The sequence below is a fragment of the Zootermopsis nevadensis genome, unplaced genomic scaffold, assembly GCF_977971745.1.
Source record: "Zootermopsis nevadensis isolate Lab colony 2312 unplaced genomic scaffold, Znev_1.0 Znev_ptg000006l, whole genome shotgun sequence".
In the NCBI taxonomy this organism is placed as follows: domain Eukaryota; kingdom Metazoa; phylum Arthropoda; class Insecta; order Blattodea; family Termopsidae; genus Zootermopsis; species Zootermopsis nevadensis.
The window spans coordinates 3,977,457-4,002,069 of NW_028259138.1; the positions used below are offsets into that span (position 1 = coordinate 3,977,457).

The 24,613-nt window shown below is 40.4% G+C and overlaps 1 protein-coding gene across 4 annotated transcripts in view; it reads right to left on the minus strand.

Annotated features, from left to right (window-relative positions):
• SP2353 (EGF like, fibronectin type III and laminin G domains protein pikachurin) overlaps positions 1–23,305 on the minus strand; it is a 515,929-nt gene extending 492,624 nt beyond the window's left edge. For all 4 annotated transcript variants that reach the window (XM_087343562.1, XM_087343560.1, XM_087343561.1 and 1 more), the window contains exon 1: positions 22,804–23,305. In XM_087343562.1, coding sequence (XP_087199688.1) covers positions 22,804–22,915 — 112 coding nt within the window. In that variant the 5' untranslated portion in view covers positions 22,916–23,305. The remainder of the gene's footprint in view (positions 1–22,803) is intronic.
• Positions 23,306–24,613: the final 1,308 nt, after the last annotated feature.

Sequence of the window (24,613 nt, forward strand, 5' to 3'; positions counted from 1 at the left end):
CGCTGATTTAGATGATAAATTACGTGATGGGACAGGTGTGCTGGGGCTCCGTCGTGCATAAAACACATTCGTCTTCTTGTATTCAGTGGTACCTCTTCAAGAAGACGTGACTAGTGTCTTCTTAGGAATTGCCGATATGAAGGTCCCCTTAGACGCGATGGAAGCATGTGTGGACCAATAAGCATGTCACCAACAATTCCTGCCCAAACGTTAATTGAAAATCTTTGCTCGAAGCTGGATACAGTTTGATATAAAGTCTAGTCATTGAAACTTATTTTTGGTTATTATTTCGAAAATGAAACATTTGCGACCCCATGTACATAGGAACATTTTTTTCTTATTTTTGATCCTTGAACACGCACACAAAGTTTGTAAACATACTTCTGATTCACCCTGTACACATCAAGGTCAATGAGATAGCAGATAATCATCATCAGCTCTTACGGGTTAGGCCTTGTGACTTCTTCCAATTCTGAATTTATGAAACAGTTTACAAATTTGGCGGAACACTTTGGACGGGTGATAGCAGAGAATTAATATGAACTATATATATATATATATATATATATATATATATATATATATATATATATATATATACACTCCAGGCAAATATAAATCTCTGCTCTTATCTAGGCTACCAGCATTTGTATTTAACAGTACATGATCTTTAAAAGCCCTTATATCCCATTTCTCCAGTTCAGACAGACTCACTCTTCGTTCAGACGAAATTATACGTCGAGGGATAAAGTAAATACATAAATTGCATGTTTGATGTCTAATAAAATCACTGCTCACTAAATCATTAAAATCTTGAAAATTAATTTCGAACACGGTCACAGCACACCACAAGGTTTAATGAGGTTCATCACGCAAGGCTATGCGTTCTTTGATGCAATTATATGTAACAGCAGCCGATACACAATATCGAGTGATATCTTATACCCCAGTACCCCATCTCTTCCACTCGCATACAATTTCGCCCGGTTTCGGCTATTACTAACCTTCAGTGCAGTGAAACAACTGGCATCAAAAGACTGCAGCCGAGCAACATTGCAATTACTGGTGTGACCATGTAACTAACTCAGAGCCATGAAACGTCAGGATGTGCACAGGGTTCTAGGTAATATGACATGAAGAATTATACCAAGTCCTACCCACCACATTAAAAATTAATTAACCAGCTTGAAATATTTAAAAACATTATCATTGTTACCAGCGTCATCATCATCATCATCAGTGTTCAACTAAATATACTAAACCCTGCACGCTAAACTCCAAGCTCATTGGCTACTTCGCCCTGGATCGTGTTCAACGGCGGGTGTTGAACCTTAGGTCCTTGCTACCACAGAGTCAGTCACTCATCTAGCGTTACATGTTACAGAACACAGACGAAATCAAATATAAATTATTACTATGCATGAGTACCTCTGCACCTGCTGTACCTCAGCACTAGTCTATTCACCCCGACGACACAGTCGATGTACGCCTAGACAACTGTCTCGTTCCCGTGAATAGAGGTTAGACTTCAATCCGGATGCCAGTCACTTTTTGAATCTTTGTTCCAGCTCATAAAACACAAAGTAGGCCTTGTCAGTATAATAGAGAATTACATGTGTTCGTTTTGAGTAGTTTCTCTACATTTGACTTTTACTCCAATTTGTTAAATTAGCATTAGTGGTTACGGGTTTATTTTAATCTTGATACGATTGTCTGGCGAAAGATGCAAATCGTGAAATGCCTTTCGTTTTATATTTTTATGTTATACTGGCAACATCGGTAAATTTTTCAATGACATCACCAAAGTCTACAGCTGTACCGTGTAGCCTGGAAGAAACTACCGACGCTTCAGAATTACTTACTGCCTCAACCATCAAGGCGATAGAGGCAGTACGCACATCTGAAACGTCGGTAAATTTCTTCCACCGTAACATCCCAAAAGATAGCCGTCCTCACACTCGTCGCAGTGAGAACCTGCAAACTCACCTAGTCATTTGTTCGGTTAATTAATCCCCCGCTTTGGTAGACACCAAAGTTCGTCACAGTGTTCACAAAAGCTCGCCGTATATCATGCGCTTTAAAGCCTTTCAGATGTCACTATCCTAATAATACTATGTGATATTTAAAATACACAAAGTTTCTTGGTATGTAATACCTTAAATTGTTCACTTAGGGCTAATATTCTGGTCTCAGCATTATGACTCTGTAAGGCAAGCATGTCAAACTCAAAGGCTAACACGGGCCAAATAAATAAGGTTTAAGTTTATGTGGGCCGCAAAAGAACAAAAACTTCAATTTTCGTAGAAAGGTAGGTTTATTTCGAAAAGTATAGTATAAAAAAAGAACAAGAACAACGATAAAATTAATGTTTTCTTCCTAACACTTGGCATCTCTTCTCTCAAGTCAGTACAAGACTAATGACGTGGCACTGGCACGTGGTAGCAGGTATATAATCGGCTGCTAAAATATTCGCTGCTAGTATTAGTGGGAGGAAATGGTGCGCCTGCGCGTGAGGCGCGTAAGGGAAATGGATGCAACACGATTATAGTAATCAGTCATTGGAAAACGTTGTAGTTCGTTATTAATAATTATGTATAACAGGTTATTGTAAAAATTAAGTTACGAAATTTTTATTAAAACATTTTTTACATACCGTTATATTGACTGGGCTGCAAAAATATTCGTTGTGGGCCGCATGCGGCCCGCGAGTTTGACATGCTTGCTGTAAGGTATATAGGGCTTTGTCTTCTCACACCGAACTAGTTTGTTCACCTGCATTTTTAGTTTATAAATCCTTGTAATTGATTATTGTTCTTAGGATTTTGCGGTTAGTCTTCGGGGATAAGCCTAGTCAAGTGTTGAACGTGTTCCAGCGATTCGGGAAACACATCGTTACCACCTTCAGGTTGAATGGCTTGACCACATTCCTCTTTGACTACTTCCTTTTATAGCCTTCTATTATACCTTCTTAATTTTCTTATTATCCGTCTTCCTCAACCACGTGGTCTCTCCGCAATGTATAGTAAACCGCTCCTCCGCTCATCCCATTACATCTCTCACAAAAAATGTAACCCCCAATTCTTGATCGTATAAGAGCTTTCACCCCAAAAAGACCCTAAATATGACAGCTGCAATGCTTGCCGAAACGTTAACATATCCTAAACACCCGTCGTGGCTTAATCCAGAAATTAATATTAACGCTTATCTTTCTGGCTAGACAACACCTTTTATGTAATAAACTTGACGTAACACAACCCAACGCAATCAAGGACGAAAAAATCGTCTCGAAACCGACAAAATAATCCGAAAAATGCGAAAACATACTTCGGTATACCATCCGACACGTAGGTAGATAACCGATGCTGCGTGTCTTCGTAATATCGAGACGTTGCCTCAGGACTGCGACGCTCTGCATCGAACCCCGACACAAGATTCAAAATAAAGAGAAGACGAGCCTCGAGCCGACTAACGACACCGAGCGTCGCAACTACTAAGACTAGACTCCGAACGAAACAAGAATAACACTAGGACGACACCACGATGGTTAACCAGGGCCGAGTGTAACGTCGCCAATAGTCAGGATATCGACGTGAGTTTTTGAATTTATCGAAACGAGTTTCAGTACGCCATTAAGCGAAGATCAACTGCACGCCATACGACATGACGCTGCAAACTCAACGCCGAGCGTTAAGACGCCTGTCGTTCTCACACTGACACAAGATTTCGAATGAAAACGCGCACTGGGACGTCATACGTCACTTCACTCGCTGAGTGTGGCCGCAACACCTCTCTTCTCAAAAGCGACCCAAGAATCCGAGTAAAGAGAACACGAGTATCGGGACTCCATATGGCACGACACACCAGATTCCGAAAATAACAATTGCCTTGGAAAGAAATAAGACGCAAAACCGGAAATTCGACTCAAAGCGTCGTCAGGCGTTCAAACGTCAACATTTGTCATCCGCAGAGAAACTCAACCTAACTCACTAACGTAAGCCAACCTAACTGAACCATACCTAACTTAACCCGAATCCAACTTAATCCAAAACAAAACTATAAATTTATAATCCATACACACATGCGTTCATGGCATATTCTGGATTCTGAATGTCCCTACCTGAAACAGTTTGCAAAGAATCATTAACAAAATATTTCAAAAGTTATCTTACACGACTTTCGTTTCCACATCTCAAATCATATAGTCTTAATGTCTTCTGTTAGTACTTCAAGTCAACAGAGATACGTCACAAGGCGCGTTAGCTCTGTAACAGAGCACTTGATTAGTTTTCTTGTGGTGACAGGATAGAATTATGGTAATGTCAAACTATTCTCTTTTCTGCAACCGACGTGTTGTTATTTTACATTATAAAAACATTACTATAGCAAATCTGTATATTATCCGAAAATCTGTAACCACAGATTATTGTTTGGTCCTAATTCATGTAGCAGCTTTGACGATCCTCTCACCTCACAAGTTTGTTCGCTCGCCGTATTGGTAATACTAATTGCAGGAACCGGAAGTTACTATTCTTGGATAGATCCCAATGGCATAACATCCATATGAAATTTTACCCATATTTCTCCAACAGTTCTGGAGTGTAATTATGCAGACAGAAAGATAGACGAATAAATAAGACAGACATAATCAGCTTTAAATATGTTAATTTCATGCACATCGTGCAAAGAACGCATAAAAAGGATGAGAAAGGAAAACACAGGACTACGGGTGAAAGGAGTGAAGGAGATAAATATATGAAAGTACAAAAGAAAGGAAAATGGGAGGTAAGGGTAGAAGATACGAAATAAATAATTACCCGCTGAAAATCAACGAGCCCTTTTCACTAGCTTCAAATAAGCTGTACAAATTTTTTGCTAGTTCTTTATTCCGTTTAACCTGTTGTTATAACGAATATTCATTACGCACATCTTAAAGTAAAACGCTCCTTGTTCTGTAGCACACCAAGACATTTCTCCGTGGCTTTTATCGTAATGCCATGATCATTTTCATTCTAGGATTCTTAATGCATGCTCGTGGTTATAACAGAACTGAATCCTCGTGTAATGTCATCATCCGTGGAAGTCCCACTATCCCTGAAATTACTGTCAGACATTTCTGAATCTCAGAAAGCTCCCTGTCTACACAATTTCATAGCAAGTTGCCGACAGGAAACAAAGGAACATTCTTACATTATATATTGTCACGTACGTCCGAAATAATTTCTTCATGACCAGAAGACAGGCTGTTAAAAGACATAATGACAAATTACTTTACGATTCTACTTATTGCGTTCTTCGCACGAACCACACAAAATTATTGTATTTCATTGAGGTCCGTTGTCAGAATTTGATATCGCCGAAACTACTCAACACATTTGGATTCAATTCGGTACTGACAGTTCACAACATCCCAGAATATAGTAATATTCACGAGAACCTAAAATCACACCGACTTTTGATTCCGTTCACGAGCAAGTGTTATTTTCAGGTCCAAAGCAGTATTAGACTGCTCCTCAAATCGTTCGCCAGGTGGTAATCGATTTTCATTCTCTGCATTTAAAATCGCCAAATGTTCTGTGGTTTACCACATTCATGATGACGGAACTGTGCAGGCCCGTGAGGGTCAACAGGTGCCAAGGGGATAATTACACGTCACGTCGCCAGACAGGCAGATGTTAATCTCGTGTCTCATGGACAACTTCAAGTTTACGTCATTCAGACTCTGTATAATTATTATCCGTCTCACTGATTCTATAGGAGACTAAGGCGAGTCATCCACAGGAAACTAAGTGCATGAAATCAGTTTCATAAAACCGGAAACATGGTTTAATAGAAAATACTGAAGTCACACATAGTCATAAGAAAATATTCTTGCACAATTATAGTAACATGAAACACAACTTTAGTTTCGTTGGGAACGCTGCCATTTTCAGCCCTAAGAATGACTGTCTTCTAGGATGTAGCGCCGTGAAGTCTGGTAGAAGTTTAGCCTTGAAGATGGCGAAGGTATGTTCCTCCGAAATGTATCTGCATACAAGTCCACACGCCGTCACAACACATAACAACACAGCCATATTCGTCACCGTGAAAACCTCAAATTTCTCCTGTACTGATCAGCAATAAATTCTTTAATTGGGTGGAACTTGTTACGTGAAAACATGAACATGCAACTGTCTTCCTCCCTCCTTAAGAAGATGTGATAAGTGACACAAATTTTTAAGGTATTAAATAATTCGCTGAGTTTGTATTTCAGTGTCTTCCAAATTTCCTGTTTTATGTCATCCAGTTGTAGCAATGTTAGGTCATAGCAGTGTTCAGCGCCAGCAAGAAAGGAATCGTACCCGTGTCGAGTTCGAACATGAATTTGCAAGTGATGCTTACTAAGGAGTTTAAACACGGCATGCTGGTTGCAATCTGACGCCCATCAGCGGTAGACGTAAACACTCACAGAGACAGGCACAAAGGGTAGGAGAGAGAGAAAAAACAAATTACGTTGTTAACCTCGCTAATAATTCTTTGCACATTTCTAATGCTAAAATCGCACACTTTAGCAGTACATCTTGCTCTTCGACAACGACGTGGACTGACACTCCTGTGTCACCTTCCATATTTAAACACATTGACTGATTTACTGCTGGAAACCAACAATATGTGACTGAATCTGATTGGCTTATGAGAGCACGTGACAACAGATGCGCAGACGCGTCCTAAACTCACCCGCTATCATTCATATGGAACGCTGGCTTCTTAGTGACGTACGTAATATGATTTCATTAATAATGAAGCACAAAGTATTTTCAACTGGAACATATTGGTCAGAATTAACTTCCTCTTACGTTTTTAATCAAGTTTTCCTCCTCGCCCACACCACTGACAACAGAGTCAGCAGCGAACATTACACATACTGGGAGTGCCATTGCTAAACCTGGACCTAAACCAACCCCTAACGCCTCCCACGACAACCCCTCCTCCCTTCGCCCAAACCCCTCTACTGAAAACAAATTTGCAATTCGACGAAAGATAACAGAAAGGGCTCGTGCTGTGTGGCTGTTTGCAAAACAAGGTGGACTTCTGTGGCGACCTTCGTATTCCTACACAGGAAATACCTCTGAATAACTATCAACTGCTCTATAAACACAAGCCTATTGTTCCACCGAGATCATCCCGACAGAAAACACGAGGCGAGACTCGCTCACTACGCGCAGGTACGTTAACCCCGTCATAAGAGTTCGGATGTATTGTGCTGTGTTGCAATGATGTCCTGGATTTGGCGAGATGGATACAGCAACAACGCACGAATGAATGAATTAATAAATTAAAGAATGAGTGGAAGGAAGCACTAACAAATGATTATAAAATAAATTATTCGATTATTTGCAAGCCTTCGTTGTTTAATAACAGATTTAAAACAGTGAATAATGTAACAAAATCATATTTGTTTTAATATAAAAAAGCGGACAGTGGAATTAATTTTTAAAACAAACCGTTTTGACTGGGTTGTTTATTCCTAGTGCAGCTGTTGTAGAGACAGATGCACCGAATATCCGGAATGAAAAAAGTGTGAAACGTCAACTAACAAAGTTTAATACAGAAACCTTTGTGTTCTCATTACTTAGCTCTGTTACATGAAAAAATAAGCAATTAAAAACTTCCAACTTAATTAATTTCGACATGCCGATGGTATAAGTCATGTTGCTACAGAAACTTAGGATGGCTGTCTGATGATGGAGGCATTAAACCTCTGAAACGTCGTTAAACTTCTAGCAGACTACACGGCGAAACAACCCAGAAGACAGCCATCTTCAGACTCACCGCCGTGAAAACCTCAAATCCTACAGAGAAACTTAACTTTGGAACTCATTTGGTTTTCAGGTTCTATAATAAATCTGTAAGTTATAATTCATGACCAGCTTCAAATGTTATTTGTTTAATGAGCGCATTCCAGGCAACAGAAACCACATTTGGCTCCCATTGCCTCACCGCTGGTTCTTATTGTCATTTGTTGGTTTATATAGCAATTGAAAACTGTCGCATTCTTAATTTTTTTCAATAACTGCACTCTTTTATTTTGTCGATGTCCCGAAACAGAAAACGAACTAGTAAAAATGTTGCATGGAAAAAAGTAAATTAAGAAATGGCAGCCAAGACTGGAAACATGGAAAGTTTATTCACACAGAAGCAAAGAAGATTGGAATACCTTACAAGATATTTCAGAAAAGACAGAAACAACGACAAGAGTCTTCTCCAAAAAAGACAAGGAAACCAGTATCTTCGGAGGAAAAGGAAGAATTTCTCACCTTTCATTTGGTGAGGCTTTCAAACATATGGTTATTGTTTGAGATACCACATTTTTATTCCTAGTTATAGTAGATGTGAGTACTGTGTGATGTGAAGTTACACCTCCGCAACATTTTTATTAAACTACTAATTTATGGTATTTATTTTGTTCTTAATAGATACAGTACGTTGTTAACATTTCCCCGAACTGCAATGAAATGATGGTCAATCAGACCCTTAAAATTCCTCCTGCGTATCATAAACCACCGCTTTGATTAACAAAGTCAGCATTCATATGATAGTATAAATATTCAGTTCCTGGCTAATGTGGCTTCAAAAGTTTATTTTATTTTGACTTTTCCTTAGGTGGCTCCAGTTTACGCGGTCTCCCCTAGCCTTTATACTGGGATACTGGGAACGACCCTTTCTTCAAGTGCCTGAGCACTGCGGGTCCCAACTTTCCGTTGGCTCGGTCTATAGACATTCGGTAGGACTCCTTGGACGAGGCATCGGCCCGTCACAAGGCCTCTGCCTGTACACAGGAGAGCACAACCCAGAAAAACATCCATGGCTTGAGTGGGATTCGAAACCACGGTCCCAGCGACCAAGCGGCACAAGGCCCACTCCTCAGACAGCTAGGCCACTGCGGACCCCAGCCTTTATACACTGAACTAATTTGAATAACAGTGAATGAAATGTACTCCGCCATCTATCAACAGTTACAGCTTTTTTTGACTTTTCGACAATGAGAAATTATACGTTACCATGGAAATATACAAACAAAAGAAGGTCCCTGTAACACCAAATCGCAGCGCAAATGGTTAAGCATGTGAAATGATTCCCTTCTCTCCAGGGATTCAAATTAAACGTCTCTTGTTCACAGATGGGTCCATTACTCCTGAGCATTCAGTCATGTTTCTGTGCCCATATCACTTGCGGCATTCATGCGAATGCATGTCAACTAGTAATTGGAGACAGAGAGGAATAGGATTCGAATTCGCAGGACTGGCAGATGAATTACTGCCATTTTCAGCCAAACAATGTTTGTAGTGTGTTATATGGCGTACTGGCGGGTAGTAAGGTACTATCCGAAGTTCTAACTACAGAATGTGGGGAAAATGGCGCATAATAACAATGGGAACAGATAAGATGTCAAAAAAAACGAAAATGTTAAAGGAATTTAATGATGCAAGAGTCGCACCGATCATAAGGAGGAAATAAATTAGTAGTGACGCTGAGAGACAGGGAGACACACGGAGGGTTGAATAACTACAAAGAAACTGCATGTAACACTCATGAACAAATGAGCTACAAAAGAATAGAGCGAATATGAATTCCCATTTCACACATGTCAGAATGAACATCGCTTGTGAAGCGTACAACGCTTGCCGACACAGAAGAGCAGATACATAATTGAGAGAGCAGTAGTTACAGCGTCCACCACGCATTCGCCGACACGCAACCACACGTCATGGAATATTAGCTTGCACACGTCGTAACATATCTGCATCAATGGTCACCACAGCACCACGAAACTTTGCTGTCATGTCTTAAATGTCAGTCGGCTCTCATCCCTGTAAACAATTTATTTCAGGTGTCCCCAATGGAAGAAGGCCAGAGGGTTCAGGTCCGGTGACACCGCAGGCCGTGCTAGATACAGAGCCGCCACTGCTTGGCTACTAGTCAGGAAACTTGAGTGTTGAGGCGCAGTTGGGTATGTGCACTAAAATGCGTCGGAACAAACCACATACCGCGTACAGCCACCAACGGTGCATCTTCATATAGCACCGGTAGCATTTCCTGCAGTACAACCCAATAAGCAGGGACATTAATGCGACCGAGTAGTAGGTATCACCCAACCACACAACTGCCAACGATACCGGCCCATATACTGATGCTCCAGCGAACTTGATGCCCTCACTCAGGTGTCACATGGAGATTATGCTTCGTCCGACCATAAGATGTGCTCCAAAAAGCCCAGATTACGTAAAAGCCACAATTAGTATCACAGTCGATGATGATAACCATGAGACATGGGAATTTGGACCCATGAGTACAGGTCTTCATCCCGGAGGATTAAATTGACAGCGTGATGTTCGACACCCAGCCCTCGGGAAGTTCCTCGCTGCCACCACATCTCTTCGACTGATGGTAACCGGTGAGTGCACGGACGGCCCTTACCCAGCAGTGATGTTGGTAGGACGCTGCCAGTCTCCCTCATTCTGTCGTCCAGCCGGCAAAGCATTACTGATTGGATGCCGGCATGCTGGATATTTCCTGGCTGCAGCGTATGCCCGATTACAAAATACATATCACGGTATTCGTGCAACGTGAAGTCATTTTATTTACTCATTCTTGCTGTCTTGCCGCCATGGGACGACTACCCAGTACAACAGTAAGACCACTCCTGTGCGCTGAGCGTTGATCACTGACGACCGTGTTATCTCAGGGACTATCTTCATATTACCCGTGCTGTACGTCACGTCCTATGGCCCTTGGTCCTTCCACAGTGTGACTAATGCACTTGCCCCATTTGACGGTTACATGAGAATTCCTTTTAAAGAAGTCCTCTTACATTTTCGCTTGTTTAGGCTCTCCCTCCGTTTCCGCTGTTATTATGCGCCACTCTTCCCACATACTGCATAGCGGGGTCAGAATAAAGTAAACCAGCCTTAACGCTTTCCTGCCAGAGGCTCCTCTACATAATATTCTTCGTGCTTTAAAGAAAACACGTCTCCATTACAAAGATCAGTCAGCTGATGCCATTTAGGGAAATATAACCTGTATTCTCCGACAATCGTATGAAACACGTAGCAGACTTGAGCCTACAATCTGTGGACAAAACGCAGAGAGTTTTAATGTATGAGATTTGAGGTACCCATTTATGACAAAGATGCCATGGTGGTCACATCGTGCCGTTCTGAATGAATATATTGCCTCTAACCTTGAGGTAGATAGTTACTGTATGTTAAAGTGGGGTGGTAGGTCTATATACTATAAGCATCATTGTGCTTTAAAGGGCTAAATCAATACTTTCCATTGTATTAACGAAATATGTCGATTTGGAACGAGTACTTCTTCGCATAGAAAAGTAAAAGTAAAGCTGTCCTACTAAACGCCATGTAGGCGCTTGGGGGGGGAGAGGTGATATAGCTCCTACTCATTCTTGACACCTCTTCTTCGAATATCTTTGTTATGTGACATTATCAGTGAAAGTAATCTTATCATCCCTTGTCTTAAGCAAACCATTTGCCGCATTCTAGAGACTCAATTTTTACGTTAACACAAAAATATAAAAAAAACAAGACTATTTCTCTGCTGAGAGTTTCAGCGTGGGAAGGTTCGAGCCAATAGTGGGACTTCAGACTTCATTGTACGGCTCAAGGATTGTCGTTTCCAGAACCTGAGAGGCTCAATGGCCTGGTTTTGGAGAGGTACTGGGAACATACGGTGAGTTTTGTAGGCAGCGCAACCGTGAAACAAACTTTTGCATTATGGGTCGGCCCGGCTTGACGGGAGGAATGTCAGACTCTTCCGCCTGAGTGCGCGCTCGAAATAAAAATACTCAGTACAGTAGAACGTTGGAGGTTTATTTGGTAAAATGGGTATAGCAGTAGTACTTCATAAAATAAATATCTTCCATTTGTTTATTTAACTTTATTCCACTTGATAATATCCGAATGGAACTTTAACAGGGTGTGAAGGTGTGCACTGCATTGAACTGGCTCAGCATAGCATTCAATGGTTGAATTCTATGAACACAATAACAAAACATTGTTCTGTAAAAAGCGGGAAACTTCTTGAACAGCTGAGCACACATTATATCTATTAATTCATTGGCGTGTTGATTAACTATCGACGCTTCAAGAAAGAATGTGCGCCAAGGAGCCACTGAGTTGGTTAGAGAGTCAACGGGAAACAGCTAGGCTGAGTCTCTATAAATTATCCGAGAAATTTAGTTAAGCGTTTATATTTACTTGTACTTCACGTGCTTTGAGTTTAATAATAACAGCCAGTCTAGACGCGTGACGTATCTATGTGAAAACGTAAGAGGATCAAGTTGCTATATGCACCAGCATGAAATGCTGTTTGCAGTATCCATGGTGCAGGAAGTGTGTCAATTCGGCGTTTTACACATTGCATTCCACATGGATAGAACCATAAAGTGCCGATTCTACCATATAATCGCATTTAGCTAACACGCCGCCGAATAAAATCGAGGTACAAAATGATTAATTTATACATGGAGATACACTACCGTCACACAGTTAAGTGTACAAAGTATTACAAGATATCAATCTTCGTTACATGCTGGACGTGTGTCGTGTGTTAACTGCTTCAAATACACCTTAATGAGTCTTACGAGAGCGTTTTTTATTATTTAAGGACGATTTATCAAATAAAAGTTAGTATCGAATTGTAGGATAATGGCGAATGATGGTGTGGAAAAAATTGGGATGGAAGGAAGAAGTATTTGTCCGTATTAAAGTGGAATATACTCAGGAATATGCTATTAAGAACTAAAAAAACAAGAAACACCTGAATCAATATAGCGAGGGTTCGGCAAAGATTCAAACCCAGGAAGACGAGAATAATGAGTGGTAATCGCTCAACCGCGAAGTTCAAAATGGTGCGCGAAACATTGAAAACTGGTGTTTGATCTCTTACCAACAGCCTTTTAAAACAAAAGTTATAAAACCTCAATCTTATCTGCTATTTTGTATGGGTACAAAACTTGGTCCCCTCACTCCAAAGCCAGAAGACAGATTAAGGGTAGTTGAGAAGTTGCCTTCTAATCACTGACTAATGAAACTGACATGAGATCGTGAAAAATGTTAGAATTTGTGACATATCATTTGCCGAGGAAAAAGGTTACTGGATTATCAGCGTCACATATATGAAGTAGGTGATGGCGCTACTAATGAAATCGTATATGCTGCACTAAATTTGCAATCGAGGAAATTACAATTCAAATTAAATGGCAATATCCTGTCTGTTCGCAAATAACGTGACAATATATTCCCGGAAATAGAGATGGACGTCGTATGTAGCCTACATCACTGTTTACATAGGCCACTGTTAGGATTAGGAATGAAAAGTGTTACATATCCAAGATACAGTCAATTCAAATATGAGTATTTTCATCATTATCATCAACTCTTTCGGATTTGGCATACGGCCCGTTACAAATCAGAATTACTTCTGAAATTATGAATCAGTTTCGACATTTCGATGGACTCCATGAACGAGTGGGGTTCGCAGTGGCCGCGCGGTCTGAGGCGTGGGCCTTGTGCCGCTTGGTCGCTGGGACCGTGGGTTCGAATCCCACTCAAGTCATGGATGTTTGTCCGCGTTTTTCTGTGTTATGCTGTCCTGTGTACAGATAGAAGCCTTGCGACGAGCCGATCCCTCGTCCAAGGAGTCCTACCGAATGTCTATAGATCGAGCCAACGAAAAGTTGGGACCCGCAGTGCTCAGGCACTTGAAGAACGGGTCGTTCCCAGTATCCCATAAACGAGTTATCAGCCCCTCTCAAGGCCTCTACATACACAGGTCAGCACAACACATGAAGACAAACACAAATATTCGTACTTTAAGCGGATTCGAACCCGTGATCCCAGCACTCAAGCAGCCAAAACCCATGTCCTAATCAGTGCGGCCACTGAGACAGTTCCTTCCAACTGTACGAATAAGTACCAGAAACACGATCGACCGTATTCATTTAACCCGTAATACAGAGTGGCCATAAAAAACCTTTACAACTTCAACACTAAATAAAAAAATAATGAGACAAGATAACTGGATGATATTTTTGCATTCTAAACAACGTCTCTCAAAGTTTTTAAGGGAATTTTGTTTAGTGTTAATAACATAACTTTTGTTAATTGAAGGTGTGCACGTCGACTGACATTTAACATTACAGGAAATGGCTACTCCACAGGAGAAGACACAATGTGTATCCTGGTTTATCGAGACAAAATCAGATACGCAGGTGCAGCGCAAGTTCAGGACCAAATATGGAAGGGAACCGCCATCAAGACCCACAATTCGTGAGTGGCACAGGAAATTTATGGTGACTAGCAGTGTTCTGCAGCAAAAAGGCAGTGGCCGACCAAGCACAAGCGTAGTGGACATTGAATGTGTGCGTGGTGCATTTGTCCGTATCCCTAGAAAGTCCATTCGCACCGTCGCCAGACAATTGGAGTTGCCACGTTCAACCGTCCACAAAGTTCCGCACAAGAATCTGAGACTGTAGGCATACAAAGTTCAGGTGGTGCAAGCTCTTGATCCAGATGATGGGCCACGCCGCACAGCATATGCTGTCGACATGCTAGCTCGAATTGACGTCGAGAGGCTTCCTTGAGCGTGTTCTCTTTGGTGACGAGGCAACGTTCCATGTGTCAGGGTTACTGAACAGGCACAACGTAAGGATATGGGGATCCGAAAACCCCAATGCGGCCAGAGAACTTGTGCGCGATAGCCCGAAAGTTAACGTGTGGTGCGGACTCATGTGTGACCGAATAATTTGGCCATTCTTCTTCGCCGAAAAAGCAATCACATCTGAAGACGCTGACGGAATTTGCTGTCCCACAATTGGAGGACATTCAACAACATGTAATCTTCCAGCAGGATGGAGCAACACCCCACTGGGGGTTGGCGGTTCGTGGTTACCTTAACGAACAGTTTCCTGATAGGTGGATTGGGAGAGATGGTCCAATACCGTGGCCACCTCGTTCGCCCGACATAACCCAGCTGGATTTTTTCTTTGGGGTTATGTTAAGGATCTTGTGTACCGAACACAGGTTCCCGACATCGAAGAAATGAAGCGAAGGAATGTGGAAACCAAAATTACAAAACCAATCTTCAAATAATTACAATCAAATCAAATTTCATGAAAGAAATTTCAACAAACAATCCAAAAATTAATAACAATGTAACCCACCACCAACTTAAATAAAAGCTGCACCATTGCAACCATTAATGCAGAGATTCTTCAGCGAACATGGAGGGAAATCGAGTATCGAGTATGTGCTACGTGCAACTAAGGGTGCACATGTAGAGGTGTACTGACTTATGTGCATAAACCTTTGAGACACGCTGTTTAACAAGCAACAAACCCCATGCAGTTATCTTGACTCATTAATTTTTTATCAAGTCTTGAAGTTGTAAAGGTTTTTTATGGACACCCTGTACAATCTATTCTGCTGCACACTGCAGTGATTTCTGATACACTGATCGGTAGAACAGCAGTGGACCTTCTGAGGATAGCTTATTGCACATTATCATAGCCACAACGCTCTATACTTGTACCCGATTCGAAATAATTAAATTTCTAAATGATATTTCCTAGTTTCCTACGAATTCTGGAATATTGCTTAGAAATATGCCATAATCATCTCCTTCAAAACCCTTATCTACTCATGATTCATGAATATGTTTCCAGTTCATTTAAATCTGCAGTTCAAACTACGTCCTTTAAATAACACAAGAGTCGAACAACACATTTGTTCTTATCTCTAAACTGCAAAGCAAATCTGCAACCGTCACAGTGAAATTTTCCTCTTTCCAAGAATTTTAAAACCTTCATTCTTTCAAACATATTACATATTTTTGTGCAATATTCAACGTTTCTCGCTGGCTTCACTAAATTACACGCTTCAAGGTCATGAAATTTACAACGTTGCAACTCGCAGCGCAGCAAAGCTAGCAACGCTGTACCGTTGATTTAGTGATGCGTGCTAGGGCGCACGCGCGGGGGTGGGGTGGGGGAGGGGGGGGGTTGAAATAGCTCCACGGCCATAAAGCATGAAATTTCGAAACGGCTTAATACAACACTCGTTTTCGTTAAGAATACTTCGTGATCTAAGTGGCTAAGTGACAAATTGCCACAAAATTCCTAAACTTATGGCGATAATTATGATGTAGAATGGTCCCAGTAATCGGAATTCGAGAATGTTAATATTGTTTATTCAAAACGTAATGCCATTTTCAATCTGATGCAAATTCTTCCCCCTCCCCTAAACACAACGCAAGTTTGTTAGCTGTTGAAATGTATTACTGAGTCTAAAGTGTCTTGATACAAAATCTCACTTCACAGTTAGACCTAGTACTTCAGTCTCATGTTCTTTGATTTAATCACACTAACAATATTAGATTACAAAGTAGAAGTCATTGAGTTAATGATGTAAATTTGTCCATTCTCTTGTTACTTCCTCCTTTAAGGTCCAAACGTTTTCCTCAGCATTTTGTTCTTAAATAAACTGAAAGCCTACAGAAAAGTGTAAGCAGCTCCCTAATTTGAACGACCTAGCGGCTGCTGTGCCAAACGAAACCCCAATGAGCTTTAAATACCAGTATTACGTGAACTAGAATAATTCCTCTTCCATAAGCAAGACTGCTGATTACAGACCAGATGCAACGTTGAATTAGAACGAAGTCAGGCATAAGGTTGCATGGCCTGCACGGAGCAGATCAGCTCTACAGAAATGCGACCGCCTTCGACCGTCTTTCTATTCCAAAGTTCGGTAAATCTCGGGACAGAGATTTGTCGTGGTTTCCCGTATCCTTTCATGAGACGATATCTTCGTAGTCCTTTTCACTTTCAATTCATTAAAGGATCTTTTCAGAAGTTTATTATATCTTACATCCTTCTATATCATAAACGTCTGAAAGTGATATTTAATCGTTCTCTCGCAGACGTGTGACAACACTGAAGACAAACTTCTTCTTTGTCTTTTGTTTCTTTAACACTCTAAGCTGTTTTCATCTTCCTGGAAACTGCACTTATAACATCCTATTAAAATATGAAAAAAGAAGTCTTTCTAATGAAAAGCTCAACAGAGAAAGGATTAACGTACACCACTAGTGCAGCTGCTGACTTCGAAGAGGCACTTGACGTATAAATTTCAGTAACCTTAGCAACTGGCCTACGGAGCCCTATTCCAGTTGTGTCTTTGCTCATTCCACAACCTTTCTGAATTGTACAGGTCACGTACTTCAGAAATGCAGAATAATGCAATAGATTTTTAGGTTATTAAAAGAAGTTGTTCAGCTCCAAAGTGGAAAAAGTAGAAGGGCATGGAAGTGGCTGTCTTCTGGGTAATATATTAAAACTTTTCTGACAATTCGGAGGTGTATGATACCTCCATCATCAGGGTGATCATTCATTGCCCTATTGGTGGAGAGAGCTGAAACGTCGGTAAGCATTTATCAGGATACATTACACCTAGACCCAAAAGACTCGTCACCATGAAAACCTACAATCTCACCTATAAAGATATGCTCTCCCATAAATACAACAATATATGATACAACAGTATTGATATATTTACAAATATAGGCAATGTAAGGATTACGTAAATGGCCTCGCAGATGTTACTTCCACTGTTTCCCGATGTAACAAAGCGATGACTGAAAAAAGGTCTAGACAAACGATAGAAAACCTAACGCTACAGAAGTCGCGTACACTGTCTCATTCTTCATGGCCACTATGCAAATTAACAGTTCCCGTGTCGTAATACGACGTATTATCCACATGAAAGATTCAGTGAGGCACTTCGAGATACGTACTTTACTCACAATTTGACCTCAGTGAGAATAGTTCATGAATGTGTACGTCCACAGATCACTGAAGCACTAAATTAAAGTGCATTTTATAAGCCATCAAGTACAATTAGTAAGAATTGCGATTGATGGCCTATAAAAGTATATTTTAATAAAGAAATTAATACAACTAAATGGACCTTAACCAAAAAGAAAGCACCGCAAGACTTAAATGCGTTGTCATCCCCACTAAAATAATACTCAAAAATGTAAAAAAATTCTTTGACATTTATTGCAGTTAATTTCATTGACTTTAGAGTACTACAATAAAATAATTTAACAGCAATACATGTATGATCTGCGAATCAGTCATAATTATTTGGTTATTTAATGACGCTTTAATTGATTAGAACGTGAAATTTTACTCTTTGGCGTCCATAGAAGGAAGTGAAAGAAAAGTTCAGGATAGGAATAAAGGTTCAAGGCGAGAGGATAGCAATGTTAAGGTTCGCTGATGATATTGCCCTTCTGGCTGAAAGGAAGGAAGACGTAGAGAAATTATTGAATGGTATGAATAGATTACTCAGTGAGCAATTCGGCTTAAGGATAAACAAAATCAAGCCAAAAGTTATGAGGAGCAGCAGAAACGAGAATAATTGACCTATTACATATTAAAATTTGGAAAGACAAAGTAGAGAAAGTGAAAGAATTTTGTTATTTAGGAAGCAAAATCACAAAAGATGGACGAAGCAAGGAAGACATTAAAAGCAGATTAGCACAAGCTAAGAGAGCCTTCTTCAAAAACAGAAGTCTACTAGTGTTAAACATTGACCTGGAATTAAGAGAGATTTTTCTGAAGTTATATGTTCGGAGCACAGAGCTATTCGGAAGCGAAACATGGCCAGAAAGAAGCAGGATAGAAGCATTTGAAATGTGGTGCTGTAGAAGGATGTTGAAAATTAAGTGGACTGATGAAGTACGAAATGAGCAGGTCTTAGACAGGACAGGCGAAGGAAGAAGTCTATGGAAAAATCTTACGATGGTGGGGCACATTCTGAGGCACCCAGGATTGGTTAATTTGGTAGTGGGAGGAACAGTTGAAGGGAAGAATTGTAGGGGGAGACAAAGATTGGAATATGTGACGCAGATTTGTGAGGATGTGGGCTGCAAAAAATATGTGGAAATGAAGAGATTGGCGCAAGATAGACGAAAATGGAGGACCACATCAAACCAGTCGAAAGACTAATGACAAAGGAACAACAAAGGGGCGAGACCTTTGGAAGGCTGGATAAGACCTAATGCCGGTGTAAATAAGGTGGCGAAGACAAATATCTTGCCTCTAAAATCAAACCTCGCCTACCTCAAAGCCAGTTACCTACTTTGCCGTTGCTTTGTCGCTACTCTCACGTAATCCGAAATTTTCAGAAAACTAAATCAAATGTCATTCACAAAGTCTTGTAAAATAACTAGCAAATGTCGCTCAGTTTTAAGTATGTGAAATATATTACAATGCTTCTGGTGATAACAACCTTTGTTCTCGGAGCGCGAAAAATATGACAACTTGGCTTACAAATGATTTCTTTACATAGCGATGGATCCTCGCTTAAAATCGGAGCTGCAATGGTTTTCCTTCTCTCACGGTAGTAGATAATTTACTTTCAGCAACGCTGGTGATGATGAGACCATAAACTTCGCTTTGGGATTCTGTACCCACAGCAAAGCACAGATTAACTGAGCCTAATTGAGAACAGAATGCTTCATACAACATTCATTCTGCACAATGTTTTAGAAACAGCAATACATACCGCATAAAAAGAGCGGTTGCAGTAGTGGGAAGGTGCACTACAATAAAACTGTACGTAAACTACCTTCCAGATGAGTTCTTCGAAATAATATCTAAAATTTCAGTTCCAGCCTCTAAGAAAACGCAACGCATCTCGATGGTTGTCTTCTGGGTTCTTGCGCTGTTTAACCTGCTATAAATTCTGCTACCTCCAACATCACGGCAAATGTCTGCAAATCGTTAGAAATAGACCCGCATAGAAACTACTGCGCAATTACATTTCTCATCCATCCGGTTTAACGTGCAGTTGAAGAGCCGAGCTTTGTGTGAATCTATTGTACGTATTCTAACAGCTGAACACTGCCAACCACGTCTTTACATAGGAAACCGCCATCCGACAGACGCGTCTGTGGCCAACACAGCGTATAACCTTTAGCTGAGCACCTGTTTTCGACGGAACGCCACTTTAAAGGACGCAGGTTTGTTTTAACGTATTGCAAGTTTTGATCTAAACTGTGCCGTGTGGTGACAGTAGCAAAACTGTAATATTACCATGTGAGATTTCAGGTTCTCACGGCGGGCAGTGCAAAGATGGTTCTGGGGTGTTGCGCCGTGTATTCTGTTGCCGACGTTTCAGAGGTGTTTGCCGCCTCCATCATCAGGGCAAGCACCTGTAAAACGTCGGTAAACTTCTATCAGACTACACACCCAGAAGACAACCATCTGTAATGTTACCTGTTGTTTCAAACGAACGTCAAACCCGGTCTCTTCCCTAAGGGAGGACACATATTGAAGGTGTCTAAGAACAGGGTGCTGAAGAGAACATTCGGACTTGCAATAAAAAGCTGGAAAAGTTAAATATTCGCAACTGAAGAAATAATCCGCCTTCAAAGAATCTAGGGTGTATCACGGCTCAGCCTCCCGCTGTACCCTGAGAAAGAGGGAAGATGCAGCGTCCAATCTCAGAATCCCATGTCCTCTTCCTCCTCGCCCCTCGTAAGGTCACATAATCATACACCAGAAAGGGACAGTGGGGAAAATGAGTAGTACGGCACGTAAGACAAAATTTAATCTCTAGCCTTTACGAAAGGCGCAAACGACTTCAAAGTTGTCTGAGGTTAATGACCTTTGACCCCCGTGTCACAGTACCCACGCCCCTGCCAGCTTCTCTCAAAGCCTGGTTTCTCTCTCAGATGAAAGGACAGTTCAGAGAAATGGATTTTTCGTTACACATTAGGCTATTAATAATATTAATGTAAATATTATTGCAAAAGTTGTACGGCAGTGTTACTTGGATCGTCGGGTTCAAAGAAGAGCGCATTCAATTACTTTTATTCACTGCCTCGAAATCCGAAAGACTTGGTCAAATTCGGGGAAGGGAAGTGAGAAATTTCTAATTCTTTAAGTTACAAAAATGGGTTGCTAGGATACAGACAATAAAAGTATATGCTTGTGTTACAAACGAATATAGACTACTTCTCTATATGAGCTGATCTGAGCTAAATGGTATGAGTCACCAAAGGTAGCTACAGGAGTGTTCTAGATGTATGTTTTCAATTTAGTCACTCCAATCAATAAAAATATATATTTTAATACAGCTAAAAAAATCCTAGCAAGCACGCCGAATCAGGAATTCCCTGCATTTATTCATTCGGCATTAAGGACAAACCTAATTTTATAAACCATTAAAAGACGTTGACATACACCACTTAGCTCTGAGAAGTTAATATAACGAGGTAACATCAAAGAAGTATTTACTGCGGTATGTAAAGTGGTCGTTCAAACAGTTCATCTAAATGCAAATTCAAACAGCTAGACAGTTTTTCATTAACTTCTCCAACAAATGTCACCAACATCGGCTTATCCGTTCCCAAGTTGTTTCATGCCTACGGACAGTTCTCTGGTCTACCAGACCACTAAAATTGGAGGGATATAAGGAAATATTTAAGAATATAATGTAACATAACAGCGGCATATTAGTATTGTTGATATTAAAATACCCGAACCTTAGCATTGTGATGCGACCTGGAGGGGGAGAGATAAATTTTCCCCTGTTGAGCTTTTATTTAAAACAGCATCTCACGCCCCCGGCCTCCCCCAAATAAAAAGGAGTATCACAGAATAAAGTCGGTGACCAGTTGTATGGCTTGCTTGAGCGTGCGAATGCAACTAAATGTCGCGACCAAGCAGTTAAATAGGCCTACTCCGGCTTCGTACTCGGCCCGCAGAACGGTAATTATGACCAAGGGCTCTCGTTACTTTCTTCAGTCTGTCCAAGCAACTACTGAGACAGTACCTTAATTTCGGTCACAACTGCTTCCTTCCGCATCCCGATTCACCCATGTCATCCTATAATTTAATCTTACGTAACCATTCCAGTTAAAAAGCGTGTTAAATCAGTAAAGAATCAATAAATACGTACCAATTTATAAAACAGTCACGAATAATGACGGTTAGGTTAATTTAGTTTATCTTAGGTCAAGTGAATGCAAACTCGGCTACACTGTAAGCAAAGTTGATCTTTGCAACAACCGCTATTAAAGGGGGAGGGAGACATTTCAGTTATGAAGGTTCCCAGGCAGTGCTCGTTCGTCTTTTGGTAGAGGTTGCTTGAAAAGAAGGTAAGGCTTTCGAAGTGAAGAAGGAAGACTGATGAGAAGTGGAGCAAAGGAGGGAACCTGAGCACGGTCTTGCTGCACTCGAAATTTTAAATTTTGATATTGTCCTTGGAAGGCTGAGTTTGGTGGAATTTTGATGTTAACATGAGGGATTACTTGAGCGCAAATTTCTGGTGTTCATATTATAAAGAGTAAGGTCGTCTCATGAACACTTCAAAATTCACTTCTTACCTCAAAGAAAATATGCGTTCATTACAAAGATCACTTGGTAAATACCATTGAGGGAAAAAAGGCTGTTTGTTCTGAAAACGACATGACAAAAATAAACTTCGTGAGCAAAATACGGAGATAGTGACTGTTGAAGCAGTTGGCAGTTTCCACTAGATTTTAAAATTTAATTTTTATTTTGACAGTTATGTGCTGGGAAAACCTTTAAAGCTTAAAGGGTTAATCAGCACACAAATGTTAAAATATTCTGAAGTAGATAGACACCTACTCTGAGAACTCGTTCGTAAAACAATCTCGTTACACAACGAACTATACAGGCAAAAAATGACCTATAATATTTGGAGGGTTTTAAGTTACCTTGAAATGCTGCTTCAAAGATATTCTGCCCTTCTTGCTCTCTGGTAAACGAGAAGAGGCATATTGCTGGCACAAGTGCAGTAACTAGGAATGTTGACAAGGGGTTAAACATGGTGACCTCGTGAAATAAAGGCCTCTTCTTATCGCAGCAACACGTCTTTATGGAACCTTTACATACACGCAGTCCCTTCACCGCTGATCGGTCGATATTATTACTGTTATTCCCTCTCTTGTTACAGCCGTTGTCTTTCACACATGTCCCGGAAAAACTAGACGAAAAACAGTTTCAGTGTCAGTGTCAAACTGACATAAAATAAAAGCTTAAAGGAACATGGAATCAATTGTTACATAGATCTCGTAAGTCACACGGATACACTTTCATAACACAACTTATATCATAGATAATGAAGAATTAAGTACACGCGCATGCATTATCCTGAATGAGGCGTTTCGTAAATTTATTTCAGGCATGAATTCAGTTCCGTAATGCAATAAACCCGCACTCCGAAATGACACACCGGGCCACCTCTTTACATAACAGACATCATGTCTGCACCCAGATCGTCCACTGTCTGAGTCACTCCCGCTTCCACCAATAGAGGTCTCAAGTCAGCTACTATGGATGGACCGGTCGAAGCGGGAAGACTACCAGTGGCAGGGGAGAGGTGGCACGAGCCTCGTGACGTAGACAGCAGACTTCGATCGAGAACAGTACGCTTGCTCGCTGGGTATGTTTTCAGAAAGCAGCTTCGGTTTTCTCATCTTACGTTCGTTGGAAAACCTTCACTGAACAAAGAACTACATTGAACATTGGCAATGGTTATTAGTATTTGCAAGGTGGTGTTGCATTTGTGGTGTAGGATTAGGGCTGTAATTCGTACTTTGTTTTTCACTAAAAAAAAAGAAGGAACAAGTTTAGAATACGGCGATTACGTATATCTGTTGCTAAATTTGAGGTTTATTTTCAGTTACGTCTAAAATTGCTCCAAGCTAGCCAATTCCCATAACCTCGCCCCGAAATTTGGTTGACACAAAATAAATCATTGTAATGTAACTAACACAAATGGTCATTGCATTTTAAAGTTATGCCAAGATTGTATGTGTAAAAATGTTTATGATAAACGATAATTATGCATGTTTCTCAGAGCAACATTGCCACAAATCCTTCATTGGTTTATTTCCGATTAAAATTATTTTGTCTGTTGTCGCCCTAGTTTTTGTACCGACGTTGGTTTGGTGGGGCGTGATTCTTAATGTAAGAGTAAATATGCATGACGTTCTGTGTTGAGAAAAGTTACATCTTATTACATAATTCACAAACCGCTTTTTAATTACATATTTTAAACTTCATTTATTATGTGTAGGTAACCTGCGGGAAACATGGCTTTCGAAACCGTTTTATGGAGCCAGTTATATAATTTGTGTATTAACCAATGCACGCACACACATTATCCAAGCATACAGGAAAGCAATAGCAAAGAATGGCTTAAAGGTACATTGTTTTGTTTTTCAAACCATATGGTATCTAACAAAACAATATTAAAGTAAGTGGTTTGAATAACTAAAGTTTTAAAAAATTAAGTCACAAGGAAGGTAACATCTTATTAGTAAATTCAGATGCATGGAGCAATTATCCATTTTAAAGTCAATACCACTTTACATTAAAGAAATACAGTTTTGCTTACTGTCCATATTTTTTTTTCTGTGGCCCTCAACAAAGATATGAATAGCCAATGTGGCTTGCAGAAGTGGAAAGTTGCTGACATTTAATAGTCGGATGACTGAATGATGAAAAGGAAGCAGTCATTAA